Source organism: Oryzias melastigma, linkage group LG15, assembly GCF_002922805.2.
Source record: "Oryzias melastigma strain HK-1 linkage group LG15, ASM292280v2, whole genome shotgun sequence".
Classification (NCBI taxonomy): Eukaryota; Metazoa; Chordata; class Actinopteri; order Beloniformes; family Adrianichthyidae; genus Oryzias; species Oryzias melastigma.
Window position 1 is genome coordinate 20,992,764 of NC_050526.1, and position 13,155 is coordinate 21,005,918.

General features: G+C 37.4%; 1 protein-coding gene and 1 long non-coding RNA gene across 10 annotated transcripts in view; one reads left to right on the forward strand and one right to left on the reverse strand.

Annotated features, from left to right (window-relative positions):
- LOC112161386 overlaps positions 1–13,155 on the forward strand; it is a 120,930-nt gene that overhangs the window by 70,196 nt on the left and 37,579 nt on the right. The gene's annotated exons all lie outside the window — the stretch shown is intronic.
- Positions 1–13,155, reverse strand: part of pax2a (paired box 2a) — a 37,970-nt gene that overhangs the window by 16,396 nt on the left and 8,419 nt on the right. For all 7 annotated transcript variants that reach the window (XM_024296452.2, XM_024296450.2, XM_036215565.1 and 4 more), the window contains one exon: positions 1,011–1,186. In XM_024296452.2, the coding sequence (XP_024152220.1) occupies positions 1,011–1,186 (176 nt within the window). The remainder of the gene's footprint in view (positions 1–1,010; positions 1,187–13,155) is intronic.

Consider the following 13,155-nt stretch of genomic DNA (forward strand, 5'->3'; position numbering starts at 1 on the left):
GATTTCTTGTAGGATTGATTGGTATTGCACTCTGTGATTGCCGATAGTCAATATTGATTCATTTTGAACAATCAGATTCAATCGATCGGGACGTCTTCGGCCAAAACTTCAACCAGTGAGACTCAGAGATAAATAACTAGTACTGGACAGTGCAGGTTAAGTTTTCCATATTCTCTGTATTTCTTGCAAAATTATCAAGTGTACATTTAATATGTGTATTAATATGCGTAAAAAAAACTGACTTTTTTTTCAAAAATTGTTTGACACAATGCATTGTGGTCTATATTCGCTAATGTATTGGAATAATATTCCTGATTTTTTATTATTCATAATTATGCTAAAATGTTATGGTTATATAGTATTATAGTTGTATAGCATTCTGCTAGCTTTTTGGACTATTTTACTAAGATTTTTTTAAGCTATTTTGGAGTTTAGCAAATATTTCAACTACATGTTAGCAGTTTAGCCTAAGTTTTCTCTTTTTAAAAGTTTTTTAGTTTGTTTTGGCATTAGACTAATATTTACACAATACATGTTTCGTCTAATTTAGGGTTTTTTCCAGTTTTTTAGGATTTATTTTATTTTAGCTATTTTTTTTCAGCTAAGTGCTAGCTGTTTTGGCTAACTGTTTTTTTTGTTTGTTTTTTTGTTTTTTAGGCTACTTTGGCATTGAGCTAATATTTCAGCTGGCTATCAGCTTCAACGTTTTCAACCATCAGCTTCAGCATTTTTAGCTATCAATTTCAGCATCTTCAACTTTCAGCACTAGCATCTCTAGCGGCCAAATTCAGCTTACAGCATTCACGTTAGCATTATCACAGGTAATGCTATATATCTGGTTTATAATTATGTTCAAAAGATATGGTTTTAGAGTTTTAAAAATTTAATTTCAGTCTGTTCAATGAATGTTTATCCTGTGTCTTGGATTTTTTCCCCCTGTGCGATCGAGTTTGACACCCCTGATCCAGTTAGCATGGAAGGGATTCAGACATAATTCCAGTTCTCCGTACCTGTTCGGGTTTAATGTGTTCTGAAGTGGGGAAGACGTCCGGGTAAGACGGTCTTTCAAACACGCGGTCCAGGGCCTCCAGCTGTTGCTGGGTGAAGGCGTCTGCTCGCAGGTGCTTCCTTAAACTTTCAACACTTCCCTGAGAGTCGCTGCCTGGTCCCGAACCATCTGAGCCATCTAGACGTAGAAGAAGACGAGGGAGAAAAGACGAAGAGGACAACAATTAGAACATAGCTCCATAGGAAAGATTGCAAAATCAAGTTTTGCTGGTACATGTCCATTCACTTCAACCTTATCGCCACTAGAAGCACGGCCGTTATGCAATAGGTAATTGATGGATTATTTTCAGTGCAAATATATACTTGTAAGGGGCAGAAAGCATTTCAGGAGGAGAAATAGGGCCAGCGATTACACACAGACTATCTCATTCTGGCCGAGGGAAATGGAGAGCCATTATTTACCTGAAGTATTTTCATCCTGAACACATCACCCTCCCCTTTCTCTCTGTCTCTCTTTATCTCTTTCCATCCACCACATATTATCTCCCTTTTGGAAAGCAGAGTGGAGCTCAGGCTGAGTGAGAGCGGGGCGATGAGGGCGACGTATGCGTTTCCTCACACCCTATATAAACAAATGAGAGCCGCGCATCGCTCGTCTGATCTCTGACCCCATCATGGAGCCTACCACTGCGGAGCTCCTTCTGCTCACATCCTGGAAAGACCAGGGCTAGAACCTCCAGCCTCCACTTCTCCACCAACCCCCTCTCTTCCTCTTTATACTGCGCCACCACCAACAGCGGATGAGGGCTTTAGCTCCCGTACAAATCTGTCATTCTAAATTTGCAGCAGATTATGTTCTCTCCTGGGCGAGCCAGCGGTGATATATGATATGCAAGGCCGCTATTGATTGCCTGATCTGCTCGCAGAGGAGGGAGGCGAAATGAACTTGGAATGAACATCATGCCTCAACTCATTGTGCGTATAATACTCTACTTAATCCCACATTTTTCTGTGCTATGGAATTCAATTGATCAATCATGTTCCACTGATGGTACCATTTCAGGGGCGTTATTGCCATTCTGCTCGACTGCTTGACCTTTTTTCAATGGCTGAGGCCAGAGGATGAACTCTATTCGTACCAAGAAATAGATCCTTGGAGAGAATGGAATGGAGGACTAAAACTGGGTGTGAGAAGAGTTCAGGTAGATTTGATCCAATACCTCATACAGACTTGCTCTATTTTCCCCACAAAAATATGTTTTCCTACTGAAAGTAAACAAAATACTGTTATCCACATGTGTCAAAGTTAAGGCCCGGGGGCCGGATCCGGCCCTCCAGATCAGTGTATTTGATTGTTATTTTGCTCTTATTTCAAACTTGTATAATTTTGACAAAATAGATTTTTACGGAGAGTAAAATATTGAAAGTTATTTAAGGTTTAATGATTTATTCTGAAATAATATTCCTGCCTGTTTTTATTATTCATGATTATGTTGAAAAGTTACGGGTGTAAAGTTTTAAAAATTTGCATTCTGCTAGCTTTTTGGACAATTTTGACATTTACTGAGATTTTTTAGACTATTTTGGAGTTTAGCTAATATTTCAGCTACATGCTAGCTGTTTTGGCTAATTTAGGCTTTTTTCAGTTTTTTTTTTTTGGCTATTTTGAAATTTAGCTTTCTTCAGCTACATGGTAGCTGAAGAAAGTTTTTCACGTTTTTTAAGGTTATTTGGTATTTAGTTAATATTTTAGCTTGCTGTTAGCTTCAGTGATTTCAGCTATCAGCTTAAGCGTTTTTAGCTATCAACTTCAGTGTTTTCAGCTCTCAGCTTCAGCGTTTTCAGATATCAACTTCAGCATTTTCAGCTATCAGCTTCAGCGTTTTCAGCTATCAGCTTCAGTGTTTTTAGCAATCAACTTCAGCGTTTTCAGCAATCAACTTCAGCGTTTTCAGCTATCAGCTTCAGTGTTTTTAGCAATCAACTTCAGCGTTTTCAGCTATCAAGTTCAGCGTTTTTAGCTATCAACTTCAGCGTTTTCAGCTATTATCTTCAGTGTTTTTAGCAATCAACTTCAGCGTTTTCAGCTATTATCTTCAGTGTTTTTAGCAATCAACTTCAGCGTTTTCAGCTATCAGCTTCAGCGTTTTTAGCTATCAACTTCAGCGTTTTCAGCTATCAGCTTCAGCGTTTTTAGCTATCAACTTCAGCGTTTTCAGCTATCAGCTTCAGTGTTTTCAGCTATCAACTTTAGCGTTTCAGCTATCAGCTTCAGCGTTTTTAGCTATCAACTTCAGCATTTTCAGCTATCAGCTTTAGCGTTTTTAGCTGTCAACTTCAGCGTTTTCAGCTATCAATTTCAGCATTTTTACCTATCAATTTCAACATCTCCAGCTATCAGCACTAGCATCTTTAGTGGCCAAATTCAGCTACAGCATTCACACTAGTATTATCGCAAGCCATGCTATATATCTAGTTAATAATTATGCTGAAAAGTTACGGTTTTAAAATTTTAAAAATTTAGTTTCAGTGTTCAATAAATGTTTATCCTGTTCGGCCTGTGACCTAAGGTGCGTTTTGGATTCTGGCCTCTGTGTGATTGAGTTTGACACCCCTGCTGTAATCTTTTCTTTGCTTTTCAGTTTTATTGATGGGTTTCAGTGTGGAAAATGTGAGATTTTAGTATTTTTTTCAGCATGAAACTTTGTTGTTGTCTCTAATAGACATAAATAGAGTCATTATCTACATCATATCAGTCTCTCAGTGAAGAGGCAAACCTAATCAATAGCATTTGACATTCACAACAGAAGCCAATGCTAAAATTACCCTCAAACACTCAATGAAGCCCTCTGACATGACAGTAAGTGTTACGGCTGTGGCCGTATTTGGTTTTGTCTTTCTTTTTGGTGCTTGTATTTTTGTCAGAGTGGGACTTCTTTGTGTTTTGTGGATCTTTGTTTGTGTTTTTCTGTTGATTTGTTTCAGGTGTGGTACTGGAGGCGTGGCTCCCCATTGGTTGGACCTGAAGGAGGGGAGCCTTTAAAACCACCATTTGGACCTCCAGACCATGGAGAAGGGAGCTGGGCTGCAACAGCCTCCACTGCAGCTCAGTGAACTTCTCCACCTGTTTTGTTTAGTGCGCACTTAGTTTCTTTGGTATTTTGGTTTAGTTCCCACTCTGTGTTCTGTGTTTAGTGTTGGTTTTAGTTTAGGTGAAGCTGTAGGGGTGAACCGCCATTTTCTTTAGTAAATGTTTTCTCCTGTTTATGTTAGTCCAGGGAGGTTAGTGTTTGTCATTATGTTACAGTTTCTTTTGCAGGTAAGCTCCCTGGGTTGAGTTAGTTGGGGTTTTGTTTGTTGTTTTGGCCTTGGTTCACCCTGAAGCCTTTTGCTTCACTTTTAGTTATTGTTTGGGTGTTTTTGGTCATGTAAATAAATTTGTTATACTTTTATGGAGACACTTGTGTTGTGTTTTGTTACACATTTTATTTAATTTATCTTTATGTTAGGCCCCGCACCCCTAGACAAACTGGGGCGTAACAGTAAGAACGCAGGACACATTTGAGTGGATTTCTAAGAAATCATTGCAAACATACAGTAGAATTTATTCAAAAGAAATATTAGATTAAAATTAACAGATTAAAAAACTGAACATTTCAATTTAGCATTAATATTTTACAATGCAAACTAGCAAAGATTTAAAACCTTGTTTTATAGATATTCAAGAAAGGAAAGCTATCTTTCCTCACAAATATTCCAAAATCAGAACAAGAGCTACAAATAAAGAAATTATTATTAAAATGAGTCAAAAATGCTTTTGCTTTATAACCTTGATAATAGTAGGGATGCCACGATTAGTCGACTAACCGACGACTAATCGACTATTAAAATAGTAGATGACTAAATTAATACTCGATTAGTTGTTTCTTTATATTATACGAAGTCAGAGTGTAGTAAAGTTGAATAAAGTTGTGAGCGCTCAGAGCCAAATAATGGACCTTTTTCATGTTTGAGTCAGTGAGATCAAAACTTTATCTTTTGTGAGAAATAGTTTCTTGTTTCAGATGCCGACCTCTTGATTTAAGCTTGTTTTAATACTAGAAACGAATGCAGGACACAGGCAACAAGAGTCATTACAAGTTTTATAAACTATTGCCTTAAGATGTGTGCTTTACATCCAGTTTATGCATGACCCGATTAAACGACTAATCGGAAAAAATAATCAGTGATTAGTCTACTATTAAAATAATCGCCCTAGATAATAGAAAATCTTGATTTAAGACACAAAAATACAAATTTCACTGGAATTGGTTCAATTTTAAAGATTTAAAGTTCAATAAATGTTGAAAAGTTAGACTGAGATTCACTGTTTCGGAAACAAAAATTAATTAATTTCCAGTGCATATCTATTGTTTATGCATAATATGTGTTAAATAATTGTTCACAAACTTAGAATTAATTACAAAAATCAAACTTTTTTTAGGCTTTACTAAGATAAGCCAACATGTACTATTATATTATCATTTTGTTCACATTTTATTCTAAAATTAGTCATTTCCACTCATTACAGTTTTTTTTTGTCAGTGTATTCAAAGGAACTATACATATAAACTAAAAAAAATACAAATCATTGGCTTATAACTAGTAAAAATATACTTATTGTTTGACTCTATTCAAATAAATGTGAAGTCATTCTAACAGTTAGATTTTTAGCTTTTTCCCCCCTTCTAAATGCTTGTTTGTTTCTAGATTTATCTTATTATGAGGTTTCTTATTAAGTAAAATAACATGCTGCAGGGATAAATATTTTTATTCCTTTCTAATGATTTTCTTCCTCAGATTAGTGCTCTTTTTCTATGTTCTTGCAGTAGATAAAACATGCTCGATTATTCAGACACCCTTTATAGTTTCATCACTTTCATACTTTTTTACAAGGATATATTTTAAATTTGTGGCCAAAAAACTGTCAAAATTGGCCTTTAAATCATCTACTTTCAGAATTTACTATTAGAGCTCCATGTTTCACATACATCATGAGACAGCTGCGATAAATCAGATTCATCCTCTGACAGTCGGTGTGTCAGGTGGAGTGTGAAGCCTGACTGTCAGTGTGTGTGCGTCTCATTGACTGGCTGGTTTCGTTTTCTTAGTGTTCCTTCAACCTCTTCCAGTGTCTCAGCAGGTATTCTCTTATCGCTCCCAGAGCACCAGCTGACTGCGTCTCTTTGTCTTAACACTTGTGTGCCAGGAGATAAAAACCAGAATCTCCCGGGGTGTCGTTCCCACCTGTTATTTCTGCCGTCTTTGATCTGTTCTTTTTGACCAGAAATGATAAAATGTCTCCATAAAATGTTTGATTTTCCTTTGTTTTTTTTTAGAAAGGGAGGGGGGGTTGATCCACCAGTGTTCACACTAGGGCTGCCAAGATTAGTTGACTAATCGACAACTTTTCGACTATTAAAATAGTCCATGACTAATTTAATAGTCGATTAGTCGTTGCTTTATATCATATGGAGTCAGAGTGTAGTAAAGTTGAAAGTTATAATGTCATTCTGCTAGCTTTTTGGACTATTTTGGAGTTTAGCTACTATTTCAGCTTTCAGCTAAGCTGATTCACTGTGGCGATCCCTGAAGGGAAAAGCTGAAAGGAAAGAAGAAGAAGCTAATATTTCAGCTACATGCTAGCTATTTTTGCTAATTTGGACATTTTTAGGTTATTTTGGAGTTTAGCTAATATTTCAGCTATAAGCTAGCTATTTTGGATAATTTAGTTCTTTTGTTGTTGTTTTTTTGGTTAATTTGGTGTTTAGCTAATATTTCAGCTACATGCAAGCTATTTTGGATAATTTAGGCTTTTTTTGTTTTTAGGTTAATTGGGAGTTTAGCATGTAGCTGAAATATTAGCTAAACTCCAAAATAGCCACAAAAAAAAAAAAAAAAACAAAAACAAAAAAAGCCCAAATTAGCAAAAACGGTTAGCATGTAGCATGAAATATTAGCTAGGTGTTTTGGATAGTTTAGGCTTTTTTTGTTATTTAGGCTATTTTGGAGTTTAGCTAGTATTTCTGCTATATGCTAGCTATTTTGGCTAATTTAGGCTTTTTTTGTTTTTTAAGCTAATTTGGAATTTAGCTAATATTTCAGCTACATGCTAGCTATTTTGGTTAATTTAGGCTTTTTTCGTTTTTATGTTATTTTGGAGTTTAGCATGTAGCTGAAATGTTAGCTGAACTCCAAATTAACCTAAAAAAATACATCCAAATAGCTAGAATTTAGCTGAAATTTTAGCTAAACTCCAAAATAGCCTAAAAAAACCCAAATTAGCAAAAACAGCTAGCATAGCATGAAATATTAGCTAGGTGTTTTGGATAGTTTAGGCTTTTTTTGTTATTTAGGCTATTTTGGAGTTTAGCTAGTATTTCAGCTAAATGCTAGTAAGTTTGGATAATTTAGGTTTTTTCTGTTTTTTAAGCTATCTTGGAGTTTAGCTAATATTTCATCTGCTTTATGTTATGTTATGTATGCCTAAAGATTAAGTTGGCTAACTTAAGCTTTAGGCTAATTTGGCATTTAACTAATATTTCTGTTGGCTATCAGCTTTAGTGTTTTCAGCTATCAGCTCCTGCGTTTTTTAGCTAACAATTTCAGCCTATTCAGCTATCAGCAGGTAATGCTATATATAGGTTTTATTTAGTTTTAAGCTAACGATGGTTAAGATGTGTGCTTTCCATCCAGTTTGTACATGACCCGATTAGTTTGTGGCAGCTCTAGTTCACACACTTAAAGCAACTGTTACAAAACAGACCACAATGGCATCAAAAGCCCTTTTCCTTTGTCTCTAAGGGGGATGTTCGCATCCTGTCGTGGCATGGTGGCACTTAATGTGCTGCTTTCATCTCCGCCGTTCTTGAGATAAGATAACTCAGAGTAGACAAGAGGAGGAGGCTTGTTTGAAAGGCAAATGAATTCCAACACACTGCCTGCGTAAATCAATGATTGTGAGTCTTTGAGTCGACCGTTTACGTATTCGTCCTGCACTGATAGGTGAAATGATGCTATCGCAAATTGTGGATCATTTGTTGATGCTTTTAAAAAAAAAAAAAGGCCGTTGAGCTTGGGGAGGGAAGAGAGGGAGCACAAACAAACTGGTATACCCAGAGGGTGAAAACTCCTTCCCTGTAAGCTGGCTATATTTATGAAATCTGTGAAGCGGAAAGGAGAGGTGGGTAGGGGGTGGGGAAGGAGAGAGGGAGCAACACTGCCTTGGCTGTTAAGATCCTGTTATGTTGTGGCGTGTTTAAGAGCTTTATTAATTCGATTTAGCAGTGTGTCGACTGACAGCAGGCATGGCGATGCTCCTCTGATGTTTACTTTCCCTGCCAACTTCTAGACGGAGTCCTATCTTACATCACGTTCTTGCAGAAAGTTTGTAATAAATAAACCCATTCCGATCTCGTTTGTCGGCAAATAACATCAATATAATCTGTTTTGAGCAAATTTTCCTTTTAAGACTATAAATGTAAATGCTTATTAAATTGAAGTGAGACTACTGCCATAAAGCGTGTAATGTTTTAAACAAGTTTAATTCATTTGCTTAGAGAAAACAGCCCTTTTGTGAGTAAATTACGGGGGGAAATGTCTTGCTAATAAGGAGATTTTGACACCCTCTACCTCTCTAATATGACTCCATTCTCATCTGTGATGTGGTGTGTATTTGTGGAAATGCAATTAACATATCCCTCCTTTTCTCAACCCTTCTCTCCCTCCTCAAGCTGAGTACCGCTCCATTAGCTCTCTGCATTGCCCGTAATTGACTTTTCTCTGACATGATTCCTCTCTCCTGCGTGACTTCCCTCTCGACGTTTCTGCGACTGGTCTCTTTGTGTTTTGTATATGTGGGGTCTGACGCAGCCATGCAAATGTTTCGGCCTCAAGATAGATTAGGGTGGAGGGACAATAAAAGGATAAATGTGATCTTGAGGAGAAAGAGGGGAGCAGGAGGACAGGTTGTGCCTCCTCTACTGTCAGGGCCCTAACAGCTTCTTGTCTCTATGTTCCGCTCTGTGGCCTCCTCTCAAACCTGAGCTTTTCTTTCACATACACACCCCATCAGGGCCATCGCTGCACTCATGATTCCAATTTTTCTGTGTCGCTCTGGATGCATTTATTTTCTAAAGAGATCCTCTATTGACTCATTGTCATGGCGTGGCTTGACTAGCCAACCAGTGCAAACCCAGGTTCAATTCCATACACTAACTGATTTAAACTCCGCCAATGGGTCATATGTGTTCAAAGATCTCATAAAGGGGCCAGATATAAAATGCGAACAAATCAAAACATCTACTGCATTCGTTTTTTTTTTATTTCTTGGGCTATTGAGAGAGGTTGATACGATTTTGGCGGCCGCCTACGATCTTTCTTTTGTGTTATGAATGAACAGCCTGCGAGGTCATATTTCTTGCTGCCGTCTCACACACTCATCAGCTCCTTCTACACTCATCCCACACCCACGCTAAACTCACTAGTTATGACCTTTGCTTTCTCCATCTAATTTATCACCGCTGCTCCCTGCTGCCTGTCCTCCCCGGAGCTCCGTCCAGGACTTAGTAAAGCAATGAGAGAAAGCATTCTGTTAGGTCACATCAACCCAACTTCATTCAGCAGCAAGGTCAGGGGTAACCTGTCACTGTGCGCTAGAGCTGCCACGATTAGTCGACTAATCGATGACTAATCAACTATTACAGTAATAGTCGATCAGTCGTTAGTTTATATTATATGGAGTCAGAGTGTAGTAAAGTTGAAAGTTATAATGGCATTCTTCTAGTTTTTGGACCATTTTCTTTAGGCTACTTTGGGGTTTGGCTAATATTTTGCTACATGCTAGCTGTTTTGGCTAATTTTGGCTTTTTTTAGGCTATTTTGGAGCTTAGCTAATATTTCAGTTACATGCTAGTTGTTTTCGCTCACTTAAGATTTTTTAATTTTTTAGGCTGCTTTGGAATTTAGCTAATATTTTGTTACATGCTAGCTGTTTTGGTTAATTTTGGCTTTTTTTAGGCTATTTTGGAGTTTAGCTAATATTTCAGCTACATGCTAGCTGTTTTGACTAAGTTAGATATTTTTCCAGTTTTTTTAGGCTAATTTGGAGTTTGACTAATATTTACGCTACATGCTAGCTATTTTAGCTAATTTTGGCTTTTTTTGTTTTTTAGGCTAATTTGGAGTTTGGCTAATGTTTCAGCTTCATGCTAGCTATTTTGGCTAACTTGGGCTTGTTTTTTAGGCTATTTTGAAGCTTAGCTAATATTTCAGTTACATGCTAGTTGTTTTCGCTCACTTAAGATTTTTTAATTTTTTAGGCTGCTTTGGAATTTAGCTAATATTTCAGCTACATGCTAGCTGTTTAGGCTATTTTTTTTTTCTTTTTTTTTTAGGCCAATCTGGAGTTTGGCTAATCTTTCAGCTACATCCTAGCTATCTTGGCTAATTTTGGCTTTTTTTTTTTTTTTCTTTTTTTAGGATATTTTGGAGTTTAGCTCATATTTCATCTACAGTCTAACTGTTTTAGCTAACTTAGGCTTTTTTATTTTTTATGCTAATTTGGCATTTAACTAACATTTTAGCTGGCTATCAGCTTCAGCATTTTTAGCTATCAATTTCAGCTATCAGGACTCGCATCTTTGGCAGCCAAATTCAGCTCACAGCATTCACACTAGCATTGTCACAGATAATGCTAGTGAGCTAGCAGATAATGCTACTGTACGCTAGGAGAACGTTGGCGTTACAGGAAGCTGTGTTAGAAAATGTCTTCAAGCGTTTATGAAAAGAAAGTTTTTTTTTTAATTCTCTTTTTGTTGGTATTTTTCTTTTGATTGAAATAGCAACATGCTGTACAAACGTTTCATTTCCCACTTTTAATGCATTTGGCAGGGGAAACTTTCTATTTCCTGTAATGGGAAACACAAATAAATCTGGCAATAGACGGAGTTAGAGCGGTGGTGTTCGAGGTGATGGTGGAAGAAGGGTTGAGGAAGGGGATGGGGAGGGGGGCGGTATTAGAAAACGCGTCCTCCCAGGGCTGGCATAATTGGTATCACTGCTTGCAGACATGCAAACCAATCTCTCCACAGATAGGACGGCGACTCTCTCTTTTTCCCCCTTAAGGCTATTTCTTTTGTCTTTTCGATAGCTTGCACATCCAAGATAGGAGGGGGGGGGGGGGTATTAATTTGTGAATTAATAGCTTTCCTCTGCAGATTCGCTAATTCTTTCTAAATGTCACTGTGTTCACAAGAGTAGCTAAAGTCACGTGCAAACACATAAAGAAAGGTGCAGCTCCGTGCCTAAGTGAGTCAATCCTAAAACTAATTCTTATTCAATCCCTCCTTCTGTTCATAAACCCACTTTTCTCCCTTTTTTGTGTACTCTTGCCCCCGTATCTCTTATGTTTCTCCTCCCATCTTGATAACTTGCTACTTTTAATTTGCCATACCACATGACAAGGACAGATTAATAGCTCTTACAGCACCTACGTCCCTGAGGCCCGTCTTATGGGGACCTGGTGTACATAACGCGTGTCACACTACATTATCTCTACAGCCCTGCAGTAATGGGGACCTTTTTCTTCCTGAAAGGGCAACCACTGACTTCAGTCACCAGGAGCACAAGCCACAGTCATCACAACATGAGCAGTACAAGGACACTACAAGGCGATATTTAAAAAAAAAAAAAAATTCTGGTCAGACTTTCATGGTACTTGCACAGTAATCTGAAGCTGATTAAGATCTTGTGAATCATTTGTTGAAAATAAAGTTATATGAAAACTCTGTTTTACAAATTTAGTTGGCTTTTATGATTCAGCTTTAAATTCCTGAATGAAATAGAGTAAATCACATTGCTTGATGAAAAAACTTTGCAGATTTAACAACAGAAAAGTGAAGATTTGTTAACTCCATTGACTGTATAAGTAGCATCCCCTCTTCTCGTCTTTCAAACAGGTTGCAAAAAAGCCAAAGTTCCATAGACTTCCATTGAGAAATAGACAGTAATTTCTCAGTCATTTTATTTGTCAAAATAACCATTCTTGCTCTGATGCCTCCTTCTTAACACGTTCTTTCTAATCCTAAATTTTCTTAAATATACCTTTTCCTTATCGCAAGTTATTCAAGTTATAAACTGACCAATCAGATGGCTCAGTAAAAGTATGTCCCTCCCTTATCGCTAATCGGGGCGGCAATTGATTGCAACATGGCGGTAGACGTTTCAGGAAGTGACGGCGAAGGCTCTACCCTGATTTGGCGAGGGCAGTAGGTAATCCATTTTCTATGGGGGACCTCAACGCTCGCTATGTCCAGTTCCTGCTTATACCGTCAATGATTAAAGGGTAACCAAACAGGGCAGTTGGAGGCTGACTCCACCCACATCCGAAATTTTAAAATCCAGTCAGAGGGGGGGTGGGGCTTAGGGGAACAGGACTTTTATCATGACTGCAGCTGCAGATTATGAGGCGGGATTTCACTGGTTTGACCAATCACGAAATTCAGCTGTAATACCTCAAATCAACCAGTAGGGGCACACGGTTTTTGTTTTCAAGAGTTAAAAAAGTTGATTTAAATTTATCAAAAATTTGGCAACAACCAACAGACAGCACTTTTAACCCTTTAACACCTGAAGCGTCGTCGGTGACGCGCAAACACAAAATCTTTAACTTACTGTAACTTTTCAACCGTAAACACGATCAATGTAATTCCAGTAGATTTTGAAGGAGAAAAGCGGCGAGAGCCGCTTTTCTCCTTCAAAATCTACTGGAATTACGTTGATCGTATTAACAATTAAAAAAATATGGTAAATCAAAGAACATAAACACTAGAGCTCAGGTTTTAAGGGGTTAACGCCCCATTTTAAGAGGTCAAAAGCCAAATAAAAGTTGATTTAGGGTTTGGTTACCCTTTAACTCTTTTTCTATTATTCAATTAAATCTATATCTAATCGAATCTGCAAATTGATTTCATGAAAAAAATAATTGGTCATTTTAATTTAATTTTTTTGTGTGCGTTTTATTGTGTAAGAGCAAAAAAATAAATAAAACAGCAAATGAAAGTAGTTGTAGTCCGATTGACCAAAGCAAAAAGAAAAGGTTGTCTACAG